General features: G+C 41.3%; 2 protein-coding genes across 3 annotated transcripts in view; both read right to left on the reverse strand.

Moving 5' to 3' along the window:
* LOC110985750 (alpha-N-acetylneuraminide alpha-2,8-sialyltransferase-like) overlaps positions 1 to 1,145 on the reverse strand; it is a 29,419-nt gene extending 28,274 nt beyond the window's left edge. Inside the window, exon 1 of one of the 2 annotated variants that reach the window (XM_022247012.2) lies at positions 1,038 to 1,145. The gene's annotated coding sequence lies outside the window, so the exon portion shown is untranslated. The remainder of the gene's footprint in view (positions 1 to 1,037) is intronic. The other variant, XM_022247013.2, reaches the window with a different exon arrangement.
* Positions 1,146 to 1,742: 597 nt separating this feature from the next.
* On the reverse strand, positions 1,743 to 11,130 carry LOC110985741 (cytochrome P450 2J2-like). The gene is made up of 5 exons (XM_022246980.2): positions 10,803 to 11,130; positions 7,059 to 7,189; positions 5,782 to 6,428; positions 5,312 to 5,654; positions 1,743 to 4,818 (listed from the first exon to the last, which is right to left on the reverse strand). The coding sequence occupies exons 1-5, from the start codon at positions 11,075 to 11,077 to the stop codon at positions 4,637 to 4,639; spliced, it is 1,578 nt and encodes a 525-aa protein (XP_022102672.2). The 5' UTR covers positions 11,078 to 11,130; the 3' UTR covers positions 1,743 to 4,636.
* Between the last annotated feature and the right edge of the window lie 7,885 nt (positions 11,131 to 19,015).

The following is a 19,015-nucleotide window of genomic DNA, read 5'->3' on the forward strand; positions in this document are numbered from 1 at the left end:
TGGTATTAAAAGGGTCTGGAAATGATGAAAAGCCTGTTCGAGGTGGAACAATGCAGGAAATATCCCCAGAAATTCTCTTGTGGGAAAGAGAGAATTCCTTTTTAGGTGTTACTGCAAGCTGTTTCACATTGCTTCCTCCTCCGCTCAAACCTTTGAAATGCATCTAATGAAGGGTCAGGTGAATAATTATGTGAACTTTTGCCTCAAAGAAGTAATGGCGTTGATGTACTTCAGCGGTTGAAGACCGCCGACAAAGTCGTGCATTTCTTTGGTTTGAGTCAGTGTTTTGTAACGTTTCCTGCCGCGTGTAAAATCATAATCAGACCCTCAATTTTTTGTTCTGTCCGATTTTTGCGGACACAGGCAATTCATTACATTGTAAGTGATGTACAAACAATAACCCTTAAACGGATTTTTTTTTCAAATAACTGTAATAGTTTTTTATTGTGTGTGTGTGTGTGTCAGAGAAAGAGGAGGGGTTTGATCGCCGAATATGTGCCTATACTTCGAATCATATCAGTGAGCATAGGCCTATCCCCCCAAATTTGAGGTTGGGGGTGGGCTATTGAATCATCCCCCTTTTTGCCCATATAGTGTATATGGTGTTCCCCCCTCCCCTTTTTAATTTTCCATAGCCGGGCAAGTCATTCCCCCCACCTTTCCCATTCCCCCATCCTCCAATTTCCAACAGAGGTTTACACCACGGCTCACGACATTCCCCTTGTTTCCATCTTGCTCTGGTACGAAATGTTCATTTTCCGGTTTCAGACTCAACATACATTTTAACTGTTATGAGCCCAACGTGCGGATACATTATAATACAGGGCCATGAGCATCAGTTGTTATGGATATGTGCGCTATTATAATACCCACTATTATTATTATTAACTCGGGCTGGAATCTACCCGAGTTGCACTCAGTCCTTAGGCAGGCCTTAAACCTTCATTCAATCCCCAAATGTTAACAAATTTAGAATTGAGAGGAGAAATTTTTTGCTTGCTAATGGTTGGAAATTGAAATAAATATGCTGTACTCACCTTTAGCTGAGAATCAGATCGGCATGCAGGACTGATTACAGTTGCCATGAGAGGGATTTTCCATAACTAAAAACACTGGCTAAAGCAGGGCATTGCCTAGCTGGATACGTTTACATTGGAATGGTTTATTCAACAGAGGGCGTTCTTCCACATCCAACCTCAAAGGGGTGCACCCTTGCAAAAAAGGCCAGAAATATGTCCGCTGAGCTCATTAATAAAACTTATACGCTCAAATACTCTATATTAGAGGGTCCTGAGAGCCATGGAACTGGGGCATTGAAGAAATATGGCACTGCACCTCTGGGCCGGACTCAGGGCTTCCAATTCCGAGCAATTTGAATGCAATCGGGTCCGAAATTGGCACTAATTGAGCCATTTTGCAGAGGGATGCATTTTCAAAATGGCTACTTTTCCGGGCAGTGAAATTTCCTTCGTTTAAGGGGTGGTCTACTTTGGGTGAGAATTTCTCAAAAAGTCATTTGTCAACCCACTAAAAATTTGAAGAAAAATAAAAGTACCGATATGGCTTTACAAAGCCGAAGAGAATGGAACGTTTGGCAAAATTAACATTAATAATTTTCCATGACAGAATTGATTTTTTTAAATGGAAAAGAAGTTAGCCCAGTTATCCAACATTAATTCTCGAAGAATGCACAAGGACGCTGCCACGTTGCATGTTGCTTGCCACAAATAATTACTAGCGCTAATAACCGGTTGTACGTTCCCGGCGTTCGAGCGACCGACTAATGAACAACAAATCGAGCTGTTCGTTAACAAACGAGAATAAGCCGCCAGGACTCAGTCTATTCGTTCGTAAGCCCCCGCGCAGTTATGCTGGTAGTGCACTGTAGTGGGGGATTTATTTGGGAAAAGGTCAACCTTAACAAAATGGAGTGCAAATGACGCCCCTCCATAAAATGCAGCAGTTTTCCAATTCAATTCAATACAGCTACAATGCACATTTCTTATTCGTTTTGGACAGAAACACCCCCTCAACAGCTGAAAAGAGCCATGCTGGTCGTGAACATTCGTTTTGTTGGTAGCGACGGGTACGCAACGTGTGTATTTCATAGTCATTCGTGGACCACCGAAGTGAAGTTCCTACCAGTGCCCATAACAGGTCCCTAGTAGTCCTTAACGAGCGCTTCCATTGACAGAACTTGGGAGTTGGCTTTTAGTGCGTATTCTCGACAGAGCCTAAACAAAATGGGGAAAGGGGAAAAAGAGCCTGATCAACTCTAACCTTAGAATCTGGTGAGTTGTCAAGAGGCTTAATACTGTGTCTGGAGTACCCGTCACCAAATGATGTCCCATTGACTCGACCGATCGAATCAAAGGAAACCATTCTGTTGACATACCCGACTGCTAGTGGATGACTTAACTTACTTTGAAGTTCACTGAGAACGGGCAAAGTTCGAACTTCATCCAAGTTGTAACAATATTGGGTGAAACCAAAGTGCCTTAGCTAACGGGTTTAGGGAGCGAGAGGTGACATTCTGTCAAGCAGTATATGATTATACATGTATATACGAGTACTTAACCAGAAACTGGTAGCTAGGGAGTATTATTGGATTATAGCTGCAGATCAAGTTTGACTTTTTATAATATTGACCTCTATCATTGGGCAGCTGGTTTTTACACTATTTAAAGCGATGTAACCAAACTGAGGCTTGCAGGCAAAATACTCTGTTCCCTTTTATCAATTGGTGAAGCTGTATTACTATTGCCAAAGGGAATTTAGGGAACAAAACCAACATGGAAACATCATGATAAGGGTCTATTGGAGGATGATACAATCTTTCCATACAGTTAAACATTATTCACCTATCTTCAAAACTATAATATTGAAGACAAAATTCAATTTACAAAACAACTATTTTTTTTGAAATTCTCAGAAATCTCACACCCCCCTTTCCCTATTTCCATTCAAATAGTTATTTATTGAATTAAACAAGGTATGAACTAGCACTTAAGACTATGTCCTAGTTACATGTTCAGATTCCCCTTTATTTGGGTTGGCCCTTTTCGTTAACGGTGGGTACCCCCCCCCCTTTGCTTAAATGCTGTATCCACCACTGCAACATTGCTAAAAAGCATTTACTCACAATACCAACGCTGGTCCTAATTATGGTCAAAATGGAGTTATCCTCAGTGCCCTATTTGGGGGGATGTGACGTCATCTCATCCATATATGCCGACTTTGGTGACATTCAGCACAAGCAAAAAGTTTTTAGAAAGACCGTTGAAACCCCGGCGGAGTCAAATGAATATTGAATTCAAATGAATGAACACTTCAGGAAATTGTTCGGAGAAATTCTTTGTTGAATAACACAAACAAAAAAAGAGAGTGTTGTTACATCCAAATATGAAAATAACGAGGAGAGAAAGTCCTTTTCTGCTTTGTGCCTGCGACTATGACTTTTATTGAGAGATTTACAACATTGGACAACCTTTTCCAGAGCAATTTCCTGAAGTGTTCAATTATTTGGATCCTCTGTTCATTCCACTCTAAGGTTTCAAGGGTCTTTCTAAATGCTTCTCAGTTACATTTGCTATAGGAGTATTCGATGACACAGAAGTTAATCATGGACGCATTACTACATAAAGACCATTTCGGTTATGTTCAATAAAATTCATATAATTTGACAAGCTTTCTTAATTGCATTTCCATTCTACTCTTAATTTAATGCAAGTGCATTGCGAACCCACTGCCGGCTGTTTTCATGAATTAAATCAAACTTACATGAAATCAATTACGAATTAACTGTAATTTGCAAAGTGCAATGTTTACTCCGCATGTAACGGAAATACGTCAATTTCAGGCTGTGTTTCTGACAGCCGTATGACCTTTTTCGTTTTCAAAAGTTTCAGTCTCTTACTGCGCTTGGCAGGGTCTTTTTTACTCAAAGAATGTCTGCTAATTCTTGAACTTCTATATCTCTAGCAATTCAAAATTAATTTTATGGTGACATCATAAAAGTTATTCGGAAAAATGTTTTTTGCCTCAATACCGATTTTTTTCTCGACTGCTTGTCTTTTTTCATGCAATTTCAACAGGAAAGTCATCAAATTGACATGTAACAGAGCAGCGTGTCACAACTCTGTAGAGGAGTTTCAGTCACATGATTTTTGACGGTCAGCGTTCAATTTACACAGATACACGCCGAAACGCGCGTCTTCGAAGTGTTTTAGCACTCCTGATTACGGTGCGTGAAATGGCCAATAGAAACATCCAGATTGGGAAATGCACACGCCTCCACGAAATGGTACGCTTCCTGAATGTCTTTGCTCGTCTTGTTACGTCAAGTGAAAAACCTCTTTAGTGCGTCTATAGGAAAAACGGTGAAGAACCCTGTTGTCGAGACTGCAGGGAAACCAAATTGATTTTGAAATCTCTATCATGTCAGCAAATACCCTGCCATACCCTGCCATGGTTACAAACTCGGCCAAAAATAACAGGCAACCCTGCCAAGGCATCTGCTTGAATTGACTCAAACATTAGCAAATCCTTGGTTTTTGTCAGGCTGGGTGACGTTTGGCGCACCTTCATATCGCAACTAACTGGCATTAACAAAGAGGTACATATATGCTCTAGACTCTTATAAGCGAGTTTCCGCACACAGTCTGAAGGGCAAAGGACTCCAAATACGGCCCGGGACGCCTTCTAGATTAGGTGGGCCATCCTCTGCCGAGAAGGCGAAGGTGAATCTCTGGAAGAGGTTGACGACGAACAAAAAGAGTTCTGTTCTGGCCATGCTTTCCCCGACACACGCCCTCTTGCCTGTTTTACGCGGGAATATAATTCATTATAAGAACTTGCGTTAGTTTGTCAGCTATACAGGTGGTGTTGTCTAGCCTTTGATTAACATACAGTACTTTAGCCATATTGGAATGTTTTCTGTTTTTCTTTAAAGTTATAATGTAGGTTTGGTCCTTGGAAATTCAATTTTTGTAGTGTTGTGGTGTAGTGGAATGAAATGATAATAATAAGCACTTGTGAAGCGCCATCTATCTAGGAAACAATTCCGAGGCGCTGTATTATCATTATCCCTGTACATTGGGCTAACACATTATCTAAGCATTCCTGAAACCATCTCAGCTACCTGGGAGTATACTCGCCAGCGTAACTACAAAAGGCTGGCATTGTTTTTGTTAAGTTCATCTTGAATTTCATTTTCTATCAATGTTGCAGTCTGCCTCAAATTGCAAACTGCAGATGCATTGTCCCCGTAAATCACGTGTCATTTAAGCTCTTTTAGTGGGACGATCATTACCTGATCCAAAATTCATGAGTAGCTGACCCTTCCCAGAGAATATGCGTTTGCCGTTTTTGTCAACGGTGAGGAATCGCTCCGGCCGGATCATGTCCGGGTCAGGAAACACCTTGGGATCGTGGTTCATACCGTACACGTTGATCAGGAAGTAGGAGTTACGGGGGACCGTGTACTGGGCGAATTTGCCGTTTCCATCCGGTGGGCTTTCCCTGTGATACACAGGAATAACCGGTCGGTGTCGAATCACTTCCAAAATGGTCGCTTGCGTATAGGGCATGGAAACCATATCAGAGGTGGTAGGCTGTCTTGCTCTCCCGATGACGTCATCAATTTCCACTTGAACCTGAACGAGAAAGACTTAACCCATTGAATAAGTTTCACGTGTACATGCTTTACCTGCAATAAATTTGCTTTTCATAATCGAGCTTTTCAAGTTTTCTTATTTTCTTATTTTTGATTTTGTTACCCACTTTCTCCTGAATTTCAGGGTGCATCGTAACGAGATGTAGAATCCACAACAAACTCAAGGCGGTTGTCTCCGTTCCAGCAAAGAAAATGTCTTGAATGAATCTCCAGACGTTAGACTCCGTAAAAACGGGTTCACTGTCCAAGTCTTTTTCTGAAAAGTCTGTTGATTCTTTGTCTGCCTCTTGGAGGTACAAATCGATGAGATCACGCGGGTCGTTTGCCTTTAGTGTCGCCCTGTGGATCCGCACTTGCTCCTCAATGAAACCCTTCAGCTGTCTGAAATCGGATCTCTTTCGTTGGTACAGGAAAGTGTCAGCAAGGGCGGGAAACACATTGCCCACTTCTAGTATGCCCACCTCAGTGAGATCTCGCATGATCCGGACTACAGCTTGGAAGCTAGTATCCGTGTACTCGAATCGCTGCCCCAGGCTTATTTGGGCGACGATGTTGGATACGGCGTTGATGACCAGGGGGATGGGATCGAAGGGTTGTCCGCAGTGGTCGGCAAAGCTCTGCGCGAGAAAGTTCGCTTCCTCGTTGATTCGAGGCTCCAGGCGACGCTTACCAGCACCAAATATTCGCATGGCGTTCATACCGAAGCGGCGACGCTCCTTCCAAGGGTTGCCAGATTCGCTAATAATACCACCCCCTGTAGTTTGAAAACAAACCAGAATCTGTAAAACTTTGACAACATCTCACATCTAGAAGGACACACGGAAGTCTTTTGTCAGCAGATGCAGAAAGAAGAGTGTTTCCTAACAAAAGCTGGCATCAGAGAAAGTATATGTATAGCCGCGACTCCAGACTTTTGAATCAGAATGGCTGTTCATTATGTGTGCAGCTGTGCATCTGCAGCTATTACGTGCTAAATGTCCACTGCCGCAAAATCCACCATTTTGGTTCCAACAATGAGACGCTTATGTCGCAACCCTCCCAATTATAGCTCAGGCTGGCATGATGTTAGGCATGATGATGGGGCTAGGTATGTTGATTACATGCAAGCATTTGTCACATAGTGTACATTTAATAGGCAAACATTTCATGGTGAGACAGGCGAAAAAGGTTCCAGTTATTTTGATATTTTAATGGGTAATTTAAACAAAGTCCACTGACAGGTGTAATCATACCCAGGATCTTAACTGCGTGCACGAAGCAAAACTCCACAGTCGAAGATGGGATGCAATGGTTATTGTCCTTCAAAAAATGTTATTCCCAAAATGTTTCGCACTCAGTGACACAAAAAGAATACTGAAAATCTATCTATACTTTGTCTACTCACCCTTTTGGAAAATCCTCTCCAGGACAGCAGCATTTCGTCTGTGCGCAAAGCTGTCGGGGTTTCGGATTAGAGCTTCTCTGGACAGCTCTAAGTCTGTTACGACAGTAACAAAGTTGAATCCAATCCAAAGACTAATGAAAAATAAAAAACACATTTACTCCTCGAAAGCCGTTGCACATTTCTTCAGAGTATTGATTATGAAGACTTTGTATGCAAATACATTTCGGTTTTTGTCCCACTCTGTACGTACCCTAGGTTAAAAGAATGTTTCTAATAACACTCTAAAGGTTTGTCTTAGTTCTTAAGCAACTTAAAGCATGAAATCTATTTGTGCTGAAAACTGCGCTCCCCTGAGGCAGTCCAAGAATAAAAAAAACCACCAATCTCGAAAAAAAGGGTAACAAAACAAATAAAAATCAAACATGTAACAGGTTAAAGAGGGACGGTGACTAATGACTTAATCTCGGTGCCTCCATAGCAAACGTATGAAATACATGGACCAATTATTTTTTACTTTTTAAATTAACGTCGTGCCCCCAAAATCCCATGTACCCAACGTGTGACCCTTAAAGCTGCAGTTTACGAAATTGTTTGAGATTTGGTGACGTTTGGCTCGGTTCAAGACAGTCCCATAGGTGAAAGGGAAGAATTCTTTCAATGATGTAACAGGTAGGTTTGAAATGATCAGTTTCTTCCATTTAAGTTCGTCATTTAAATTAAATGTACTTCAGAGATGTTGTCTTTCGCAAATAATCAGAGATCAACAATATTTTCTATTCACATTATAAAGTTCTATCAAACCAGAAATCGACTCATTCATTCTTGCCTAACAGTTACCGACGTACCATTTTTTCACGTGTGGGGACTTTAGTTTGTCTTCGTAATATTTCGTTCCTCACGATATTTTCCGAGTTTTGAGCCCTCACAATTGCTGAACAAGCACGTATATAGTACGTATAACATTGGGCAGTGTATAATCACCACAAAACACTCTTGTTCAAGGCAATCGATTGTTTTTATACAAACCTTCAAAATGCGCCTTTGTGACTCCGTTTATCTTACATTCAACTTTGGTTTCAATATTTTAATATTTTAAAGGGTACTTTACCACCTTTTGTATTTTACGCATTGAGTTTTTCCATATTAATGAGCAAATATGTGATGTCATCTCAGAGAGAAAGCCGCAATGTTACTAATTTTTCTTCTTTGGGTCATTGTTGCTTATGTGCATAGCAATAAGCAAGTCTCAATAACAATAAACAATAATTCAGAAACAAATACAGCTACACTTTACGTTGGTGTCAAAATATTACGCACTTAGCATCCGTATACATTTGTGCCCGATTGGTGCCAATCTGTTATTGTCGTCAAAATAGAGTATTTGCAAAATCGCGAGGTAATCCAGCGGAAGATTCTACTACTGATTCAAACCTATCACACTTTCCCCAAATTTCTTGAATTTCAGAACAAAATCCCGAAAAATTCTCCAACAAATGATAAGCAAATGGGAAAAACATGCAGTGCTGTCTTCCCACATACAACATTGCAGTGGTTTCAAATAGGGACTCGATACAATCTTGGTGTAAACGCCAGATGTTGTAGCAATTTTCTTTTTAATGTAGACTGATCAAGCTCTTTTCTAAACTGTTCTAGGTCGAATTCCATTAACTAGGGTGTAATTATCGATCGCAGACAGGTTTGTTTACCCGTTCATGCTGCCATAGAATATCTGTGTTGCAACCTGTAAATTGCGAACTCGGTTAAGGGACTGAGTGGGAGGGGTGACAGTAGCCCCTGGGATCACACTTTGGTCAAAAGAACCAAATGAGGGAGGAACAGAAGGAGCTAGGACGAAATGCAGCATTGTGTAGTGCAGTTAGAGTGCAGTGACTGAAAAGCAGCAAGCCAACTGATAGACGCGGGTTTTTTTCGCCGTTATGTGCTTACAGTGTGAAAGAAAAGGTAAACATGTGCTAAAGTAAACAGAGGTTTGGAATATCCCCGGCGACTGTTGAATAACTGGTGATTTCTGATTCTAATAAAACACGAAGAAGGGATTAAAAACTTGATATCAGAGAGCACACATCGGCGTTTCTATAAAAAGCCACAGAGTCTATATAGGGGCTTAGACTAGTCTATAAAAAGTTCAGGTTGGGATACACTTAATGGAAATATTTGAACTGGACTACATTCTAGTGATAACTGGGACGCAAATGTACCAGTCTGAGATGAGATTGCAAACGTTTTAAAAAGCACAAATCTATAGATCGTTTTGTCTATCTACCTTTAGCCAATTTGAAAGTAGATTGCTGGCCAGAAGAAGTGCGACACTCACGCGAGAGGGACGTTATAAATCAAGGAGGAGGTTTACCTTCTCTGGCTCGGAAAACTTGGGGGATATGCTGTCTATCAAAATCAAATCAAAATCACATCAAAAGGTGCAGGGGCTTTCGTTTTATTCATCCTTATTCATCCTTAAAAAGCGTTTAAAAACGGAAACACGTCTACTTGGTCCTTTCCTGGATACTTCTACTTCAAGCTGGGGGGGGGGGCACTCCCCATCTTTTGACCGGAGAAACTCGACTGTTGATGGTGGCTCTAATGGTCAGAAACTGACACTAAGCAAGCACCAAAATGGCGAACGAACGGTAAAAAAAATGCATTGAAGCTCTCGAATTTGCTCGAATTGCACGATCATTTTCTACAGTGCAGCCTGTGAAAAGTGGGGAAAACAGCTAACAACACCCTTCAGCTAATGTGGTAAAGATAGACAGTGCCGTGTACATAGCAAGCAAAGCTTACAAATATCCCCTTCGAATGTTCATAGGTATCTGGTGCTTAATCTTTAACGTATAAACCGTGCTTATTCTATTTATACATAGTTAATATCATAGAACATACATAGTTGCTTCTATAAAAAGCAAGGATTAGTCTATGAAAAATGGCAGTTCAAGGAAGATACGGCTCATGTCAGTTGGTCAATATTTAATGACACCAATCTGGAAGAAATTAGATTTTAATGCTAAGTGGTCGGTAATAGTGTTGGATAAGATAAAATAAGACCTTAAGCTGAGGCTCGATGGTCTGAATGCGGCGTGGTTCTCTGTCGTGTTCAAGATTTTTGATCATAAGTAAACATCGATATAAGGACCGAATGTCGACGCAGGGTGCCTGAAAAAAATTGCTAGGGCAAGATTACTTTACATTGTCGGAGTTTTGTTCAATCAGATGGATATTTTACATGAGCACGAAAGGATCTATAATGCCCAGACCTTGATGTCATGTTGATCGACAGACCTGGTCTTTGAATGATACCAGGCCAAACAAGTGAAATTACCACCGTAGCATTTCCCAGTTGGCCACCGATTACAGGAAGTCTTAATAACAATTCATCAGCAGTTGAAGATCATATGGAGCGGACTTAGTCCAGGTGGTGAGACAAAAACCCCTGGGTTTATTGCGCCAATATTAAACTAATACATTTTAAACTGACCAGGGGCCGGGTTGATAAAATTCATACCATTTTGTTGCTAAGTTTTACCCTTAACTAAATAAACAAAACAAAACAAGTAACTGAGCATCAACTAATGACGTGCTTATAGCTTCGGGTAAACTGTACTAAATCCCCGATATATGGAAATCTGCGCTAGACGTGCTGCGCGATGTAACATATAACTCAACCGAGGTGCAGAAGTAAAATTCGCATATTTAAACAAAGAAATTCACATTAAAAAATTAGCTTACCTGTATATTGGGCCGTATGTCTTTGCTATGTCTGTGAATAAGAGCTGAGGGGCACTTCGTCTCGTTAAAGCTGCCTTCAATAGGAGCAAATGTGACATGAGAAACGATGGGCCACGAGCAAAGTTTGGTTTCGCTGTCCTCCATCTCAGAAATAGCCACAAAACAGAAAAAATTGTAATTGCGTATAAAAACCCAGACCCTAAAGAGCAAGAATCGAAAATGACAAAGATCAGATGGTCAACACTATCCATTTTGTTGCTGGTATAAATTTTCATTGACAGAAATTGTCTTGAAGGTGTGCGCAGGAGCAAGGCTCACGACATACTGCACTAAGTCTGACTCTGGAAGGTCACCCCCATAGGTCCGGATGGGTCAACCAGACTCGTTGACAGAACAAAGTCCATCCTAAGGCTTGCGTCATATTGCGTAAACGGAACTAAAATTACATCAGATAGCAAATAATGCTACGAGGGTATGAGTTCATTATTCGTCATTCCCTTGGGTCCCGAATTGAGCAAAAAGTTTATCAAATCCGCGTACCTCCAGACTTCATCCTCCAAAGGGTGATGTTTTATTACTCTGTTGATCTTTTTTACCATAATAAGAATAGCCAGTTGCCGAAGGGATTTTAGGACTGCATCACGGCTCACGCGTGAATGCGCACGTGCGAGCTCGCTGATTACAAGTACATAAAGACGAATAAAACGTTCAACCAGTAAACAGTGAAAGAAATCGGTGCTAAGGTATTCACTGGTGTCAGTATTGCGCACGATATCGCTGTTGCTACAACGTCACGCTAAGTGATAAGATTTCGAAATTGGCTTCCGGAACTCGTTAAAATATCGAACAGGTTTGATTCCATGAAAGCGAGAAACAGGATGAAGGAGGAAATCATGGAATCCAGAAGAGCAACCAGGATCTGTCAGGGTTGAGGTGTCGTGGGGGCTTGGACCCGAATGAGGTCATAATTCTCCCCAACGCCGGATGCTCCGAAGGTGTCTCGAGAAAAAATTGCTTTAGGGTTAGTTGTTTTAAGATGTATGTGTGAAATGTACGTGCTCCTTAAAAAAGGACCAAAATCTCAAACTCAAGAATTCCGACCTGAGGCGCACTCCCAGGTGTAGCACCGACACAACCGTAAGTGACAAATTAATGGAACAGCAACTACTGGAGTAATCAATAAGAATGATTTACTTACAATAATCCCATTGTACAATTTACACTTCCTTTTGATAATTCGATCTAATTGATTATGATGAGATCACAGAGGGTTGCACAAATGGGAAACCAAAGTGGATTACTCACAAATCATAAAAATTCTATCATTAAAAGGTCACGGTGTTGCGAGTCAAAAGGGGCGAACAGCTTCGACCACGTCCGAAGTCCTGGTAGATAGGACCCAGCAGATGATAAGGTTTGGAACACCCGGCAAGTTTAAAAGCATAAGACTTGGAATCCTGGACAGTTCCAAAGCTAGGAAGGTCTGGACAGTCTTAAATGCTTGGAAATGTCTTGTTGACGACTCACAAGGTTTTCATGTCTTTCAAACGCTCACAAGGTCTCTGTGTCTTGAAAGATTCACAAGGGTTTGATGTCTTGGAAGATTTTGCGTCTTGGAAGTTTCTTTGCTAGAGTGAAATACAATAAATCTCTCAAAAATACATTTAGCTACGTTTGTTGGTGAAAAATCGCACCTTATTTGCCAGAGTAATTGAATCATTTAACATTCAGTTATTGGGACAGACAGTGTATTGATTAAAGAACTGGATGTAACATTGTAACCGTAAAAACTACAAACTTCAGTCAAGAAATCCAACTTATGATTACTTGCACACTACTTCATACTTCTACTTTAAAACAGCTTCATAGAATTTTATGGCTGAATTGTATTTCATCAACTGTGCGTAAATTCCCTGTCCGCTACGAGCGGAACAAAAGAGGGCGTGTTTTTTTGGTACTCACCGCACAGGACCTGGTTTGTCATGAAGCGTGCAGGTATATGCGCGTTTGGCGCGGAGCACGCTGAATACGCGTAACTAATTTATTCCAGCATGTATGGTCTTTACGCAGAGGCAGAACGCGTGCAAGAACTCGCTTGTAACCACCTGTCTTTCTTCCGTCAGTTGGGGATAAACTCTCTCTCGGGGCAGATACCGAGGAGTGAATTCGCCCACAGTTTTGATTTTAGTCGGGCGCTGCGCGGATCACGAAAAAACCCTGTAGTTTTGAATAGGACCCGGTGGTCTATGCGTTTGTGGTTCTCCCTTCATAAGGGTGCATTCCACCAAATTGCAAACTCATTAATATTTTGTGATCCCACGTTTAAAAAAAAATGCCACATCACGAAGGATCATAGAAATATTTTTGTAAACCCCGAATTTTGGAATGGTAGTTTCCATTCGGGGTAGTTCTCTCATAAAAACCCCAAATTGCAGGCCTATTTTGGACAGAGGTGGGCATACATTCAGAGCTGGGCGCAGAGTTTTACAACTAGTTTAGGGGTATCTTTGGGGGAAGGCACCCCCCCCCCAAAAAAAAAAACCCACCCTGGCTTACCCCTATAAAATTGAAACGAAAAGTGATCTTCTGGCCATAAGTTTGAATTTCCAGAGAAAAAACGGTGGCCAATCTCTTCCCGAGAGTCAACAGGCGGCGCTATTTCGGCCTGATTTTGCACTGTTTTCTGTGAGTGCGTATTTGGTGGGGTGTAGTGCAACCATATCTTATTGGCCTCGACAATAGCGCCCCCAATAATGAGCTACGGAGTTCCAGAGAAGCCGAAAAGCTGTCCGCAACGGTAATTTTTTTTGTTATAATTGTGAGACCCTGGTTAAAGCGTTTTGGGATGGTGAAAAATGATCAGTTTTTAACGGGTTCCGCATGATATGGGCGCCTTTCTAAGGATTCAGTGACAAATCGTTTCATTGGGACACCAATAACCTCGAAAATGGTTACACTGAACAATAGGGGCAAATATTTCTGAGGCGATCGAATATCGCTTCGTTGGACAAAGCCGAGAAGATCATAGAGTTTCAGTGGCGTATCCAGCTTTTGGCGTTGGGGGTGGCAAATTAAAAAACGAATGCGGCCTCGGGCTTTGTCAACACGATGATGGTGGAGAAAAAACGCCAAAAACTTGACGGCCCCGAACCACTGCCAAGAACACCGTTGTCAGAACAGGATTATACACAACTCGACAGGGTTTTGTATGAACACACGGAAAAAGGGCGACATTTTGATATAATTGCAAAAACAGGAGATGCCCGACGAAGCTGGGGATGATGGGACGGTTTTTTCTAACTCTTTTTAAAATCCAACCCAGATATTCCATCATACACCCTCGAAAAACATACATGGATACCGCCATGTTGCACGTTGCTTGCCTCTAGCTACCGGCGACAATCGATCGCACGTTTCTGCGTTCGTGCGGCCTACCCACGAAAAACAAATCGACGTGGCCGTAATGCGTGCATTTCATAGTTGTTTGTAAACCAGCGGAGTGCAGCTCCCATCAAGGGAGTCTCTAATGCGAGGGAAATGGCGCCCTCTCTTGGTCATAAAGTTAACCAAGAGTTTGCAATGTTTGGATTTAATTATTCTTCTGTAAAAGCAAGAAAAAAGATGTTTTGTATAATAAATGACATTTGAAGTGCTCTACAACGAAGGACCACCTCAGGGGTGATTAGAACAGTTCTTTGATGGTACCTCCAATATACTGCCATGAATGAAACAGATGGGGTGTAAAAGGTACCGGTAAAACAGTGCTTTCCTCCGGTAAATGTGTACTCCAGGACACTTTTACCGGATCGCACCCAGGTAAAAGTGTCCAACGGCAAATTTACCGAGGTAATTAAATCTGTCCCCCTCCAGGTAAATTTTTAACCATGCCCAACGGTAAGTTTGCGCCCCCCTGAGAAATACTTCCCCCGTAGGTTACAAGTCTATCGGCCACACTGTGCATCGGTTTATTTCAACTATTTTTTGCGCAAGATTTAGATAGACACCGTGCTTTTTTTTTGAATGCTCATTATGTCAAAACGATGAGGAGGCTACCGGGAACGCGGGTATCCATGGCGACCGAGTCGTGAGCGCGTAAGTTGTAATTGTCTGAAGTTACTATGCATAAAGGCTCTGGCTTGAAGCGTGCGTGGATGATATTAACCGAAACTACTTTCGACCATTGTTCGCGCGCTGCGGCGCGGCGAGGTGGCATGATCCAAGGACTGAAAAATCTAACTGTATTTCGTGTGGACGTACGGAATTTATTATGGTCTTAAGGGATCACGAATGCTGTGGATCTTATAATTTAATAATAATTTATTGCCTTATATAGCGCAAATTCCATAATACCCTACGTTCAAATGTGCTTTCCATAAAAACATTGATACTAAATCACATTTAACACAAATTAATGAATAAAACAAAACGTAAAAATTTAAAAGTTGTTATAAAACATAACAACATTCGACGACATGACTCAAAAACAAAGAATCAACAAACAACCCCTCACAAACTAATTCCGACAAGCAGACAATGTAGACTTTCTCTTAACACCTTGAGCACCCTGTGATCCCTTCACACTGACACCCTTAGGAATTAATAGAAGGCCTGCTTGAACAAATACGTTTTCAAGGATGTCCTAAATGTGGCCAAGCTGTCAGCCCTTATAATGTGGACGGGAACGGCGTTCCAAAGTTTTGAAGTAGCATTAACAAATGCCCGGTTCCCAAGTGTAACCTCAGTGCGATGACAGGGGAATTCCAACAAAGTACCATCAAGACAGCTACGAAGGATGTAACGAGAAGAGGCCTTCTTTACAATAAGTTGGATAGATTGGAGCCAAACCATGAAGCATTTATAGGTCAGCACTAACATTTTAAATTTAATTCTAAACTTCACTGGAGGCCAATGCACCGTAACAGCAATGGTGAAACATGACAAAACCCATACAACTTGTAAACAAGTTGAGCACAGACATTCTATACCCGTTGAAGTTGACTTATCTGACAATCAGACAGAGACTAATACAGTAGTCTAATGGTCTAGAAATGAAAGCATGGATCAATGTTTCAGTGCATCAAGTGGTAAGATATTTTTAATACGTCTGATGTTGTGCAATTAATAAAAACACCCCCGCATACATTTGAAACATGAGTAAACATACTTGTTCATCAAACCATGAACCTAAATTATATGTAGGTGGGAACAGGAGTAACCCTACTATCGCCAACATGGAGATAATCAACGTTCACATTTAAGAGCTGATGACATGTACCACTAATCATAAATTCAGTCTTACAATCACTCAACACGGCTAGTTTACATCCAACTACGTAATTCTTGAATACATCGTTCCTTGGCAACTATTGACGACCTTTGGTTGGCAGAATTTATAAAAGAAATGTGCAACTGGGTACATCAGCATAGCAATGAACGTGTGGAAGGTGGGTTAACAATGTCAAATGAAGGACTCGTGTACAGAATGAATAATAAAGGTCCCAGGCAGGAGCCCTGTGGAACGCCACAGTCCCGATTGAATTGTTCTGAGAGCTTTTCATTTACAGAAACTCGTTGGGATCTATCAGACAGATGAGAACTAAGCCATTTAAAAGCAGTTCCATAAATCCAAAATTTAGACAGAAGAGTATTCAATGAAATGTTGTGATCCAAGGTATCAAAATGCTGAAATAGTGAACTGATGATTGGACGGGTAGGGTGGCATGTATAAGAGAACAAGTCTTAATGCTCGAGGCCTGCTTCCAATCAGGCATTCAGAGTATTCAAACGGTCCCAGGCAGGAGCAACGTTCGTGACGTCGAAACCGTCAACGAGAAGGAGAGCAGTACCTCTGCCAGAACGAACACACCGAGAATAGTCAAGGAGCTTGTAACCAGTAGGAGTTGCTTCAGCTCAGCAGTCATCATTAGCATCTTTAAAGCCATGTTTCGGTGCAAAAATGTCCGCAGGACCAGTGCAGACATTATTTTCGAAATCGGCACTCTTGTTCCTGAAGGATCGCAGGTGAATAGAGCACAGCTTCACAGAGGAACTCACATGGCTCGAAGCAACACAATCAGAAGTGCGAAAAACATGTATGTAAGTTAGGTTCCGGGAACCTACGAATCTGCAATGATGAATGGAAGATGGTAGTTCACTCAGAATAACAGGTATTTTGCGATTTCGACGACAAGACCGTCTCCCCCTATATATCTTAAGATTCCATTTAACCCGAGTATTTTAAATACTGAATAATCCATCCAAGGCAGCTAAAACTCATGCCGCAGACGAAAAAGTTTATGACTTGAATAGGTATGTGTAAGTGATGTTGTAATGGTACTATTCTGGAGTGTTGAAGATGTAGCGTTTGGGGTTGAGGACAGATCAGGAAACATCCCATCACAGTAGTCAACGAGAGCAGGCCCTGGATTTGGCGAAATGTCCATGCATATCGTAATATCTTGGCTAGGGCTATGTGCTGTTTCAACGAAGATTTACAAGTAGGTCTACCATTATGAATATAGCAAGGAGACAATGGTTGAACAGATTGAACAGAATGTCAGCCAGCCTGCCAGCCGTTCATACGATGAAAGTGTACATGCGGGTATGACAATGGCAGTTGGAATGTCAAATGTAAAAGTGGCAGTAGCAACACAATTACTTTACAGATGAACATACCAGTTACAAAGATCATAGAGTGCATGTTGCGGGAAGAGTACTCAAAATGACGAACAACACGGACGAAACACAAAACGATGAACTTCACGATAACGACATCCAAGAGTTAGACAAAAATCAGCCTCCAGCGATAACAAACGTTGATGAAAAATAGTACAAATGTTAAAACAAGTCAATGAAAACTAAAAGTGGCAATTAGAAAAGATTTTTTAAAGCTTGAACAGAAAGAAATAAAAATGGCAGCTCGACGTTAGAGCGCCCTCTAGACTTAAACACTAAGAGAGTGCAGAAACGTGCTCTGAGTATAATTGCTTATCCTACCCCTTTGTCATACGGTGAATGACTGGTGTTTTTAAAAAAAATTGGTTCATTACCTTAGCGTAGAGAGCAACGGGTGTTAAAGTTAGAAATATCCTTAGGGCTACTTGTATCTGAAAGGCATCGCCGTCTCTTGCCACCTCAGCGTAACTTATCATATTTCTCACAACATACTCTCAGTTGAAACTAAAGACTCGCATATACGAAATTCAACAATACTGTCAATGATTCGCTTATTAAACTAATTTAATTTATGTTGTTAATGGCTATTTTTTATTGTCTTGTGACTTTTTATGTAAACCAAAGTTTATAAGTCCTCGGACTTCTTTGGTGGTGTTTTAAAATGAACCTGAATTGAAGTGAATTGAAATTAAATCATTAATCTAACACGAAAGAAAACAACTTCTGTGTGGCAAAACGAGGGGGAGGGACACAATGACTTGGAGGGACAGAACAACCTGCATGGGGACAGATGCTTTTACGTGGCCGGGGGCACACTTTTACCTAGGTAATTCTGTCACCCGGACAGTTTTACCGGGGACAGATTTACCGTCTACACCGGCAGCAAACTGACTGCTCTGGGCGTAAATCCCTGGGATGGGTGGGGTTCAGTATCCCCCAAGCTTTTTAGAGATGGGGGATGGGCTATTGAATCATTAATTTTTTCGTGTTCAGAAAAATCAAAGCAGATTTTTAAAGAATTTTTGGACTTTCCAACATTTCAATGTATTTAATAGCACGCATAATTAAAAATATGCCGTTTTTATGTAAGGTCCTTCAAGAGTGTAGTTTACTATATGTACATCTGTATCATGACCATCGCCTCCTAGTTATTATGTTGTAAGCTTCACCACCCTACCCCGGTTTTCAAACTCCCATGGCTGGGCAAATCCCCGCCTCAACAATTCCTTTCAGCACAAATTTACATCACTGCTGACTGCTGTCTCGAAATTGTGGGGAATGGAAACCCCAAAATATACATGTATTCTCCATTCACGTCGGAAGCAAGATCTTGTATACATGAATTCTCGACGATACTCGCATAGCAACAACAGATCAGTACCCGTGTACATAACAGGAGTGGATTTTGATGAATCATTGTCAGGTTTCACAGTGGTCCAAAGTAAATATATTTCGTAAAAGCTCTTTGTACAATGCAAATTGTGGAAACGGTTAGGCCCTGATTATATTATCTCCAAAATGCGATTCAGCCTCAAAAT

Source organism: Acanthaster planci, linkage group LG02, assembly GCF_054643075.1.
Source record: "Acanthaster planci isolate LZ-2023a linkage group LG02, COTS_SCS, whole genome shotgun sequence".
NCBI lineage: Eukaryota > Metazoa > Echinodermata > Asteroidea > Valvatida > Acanthasteridae > Acanthaster > Acanthaster planci.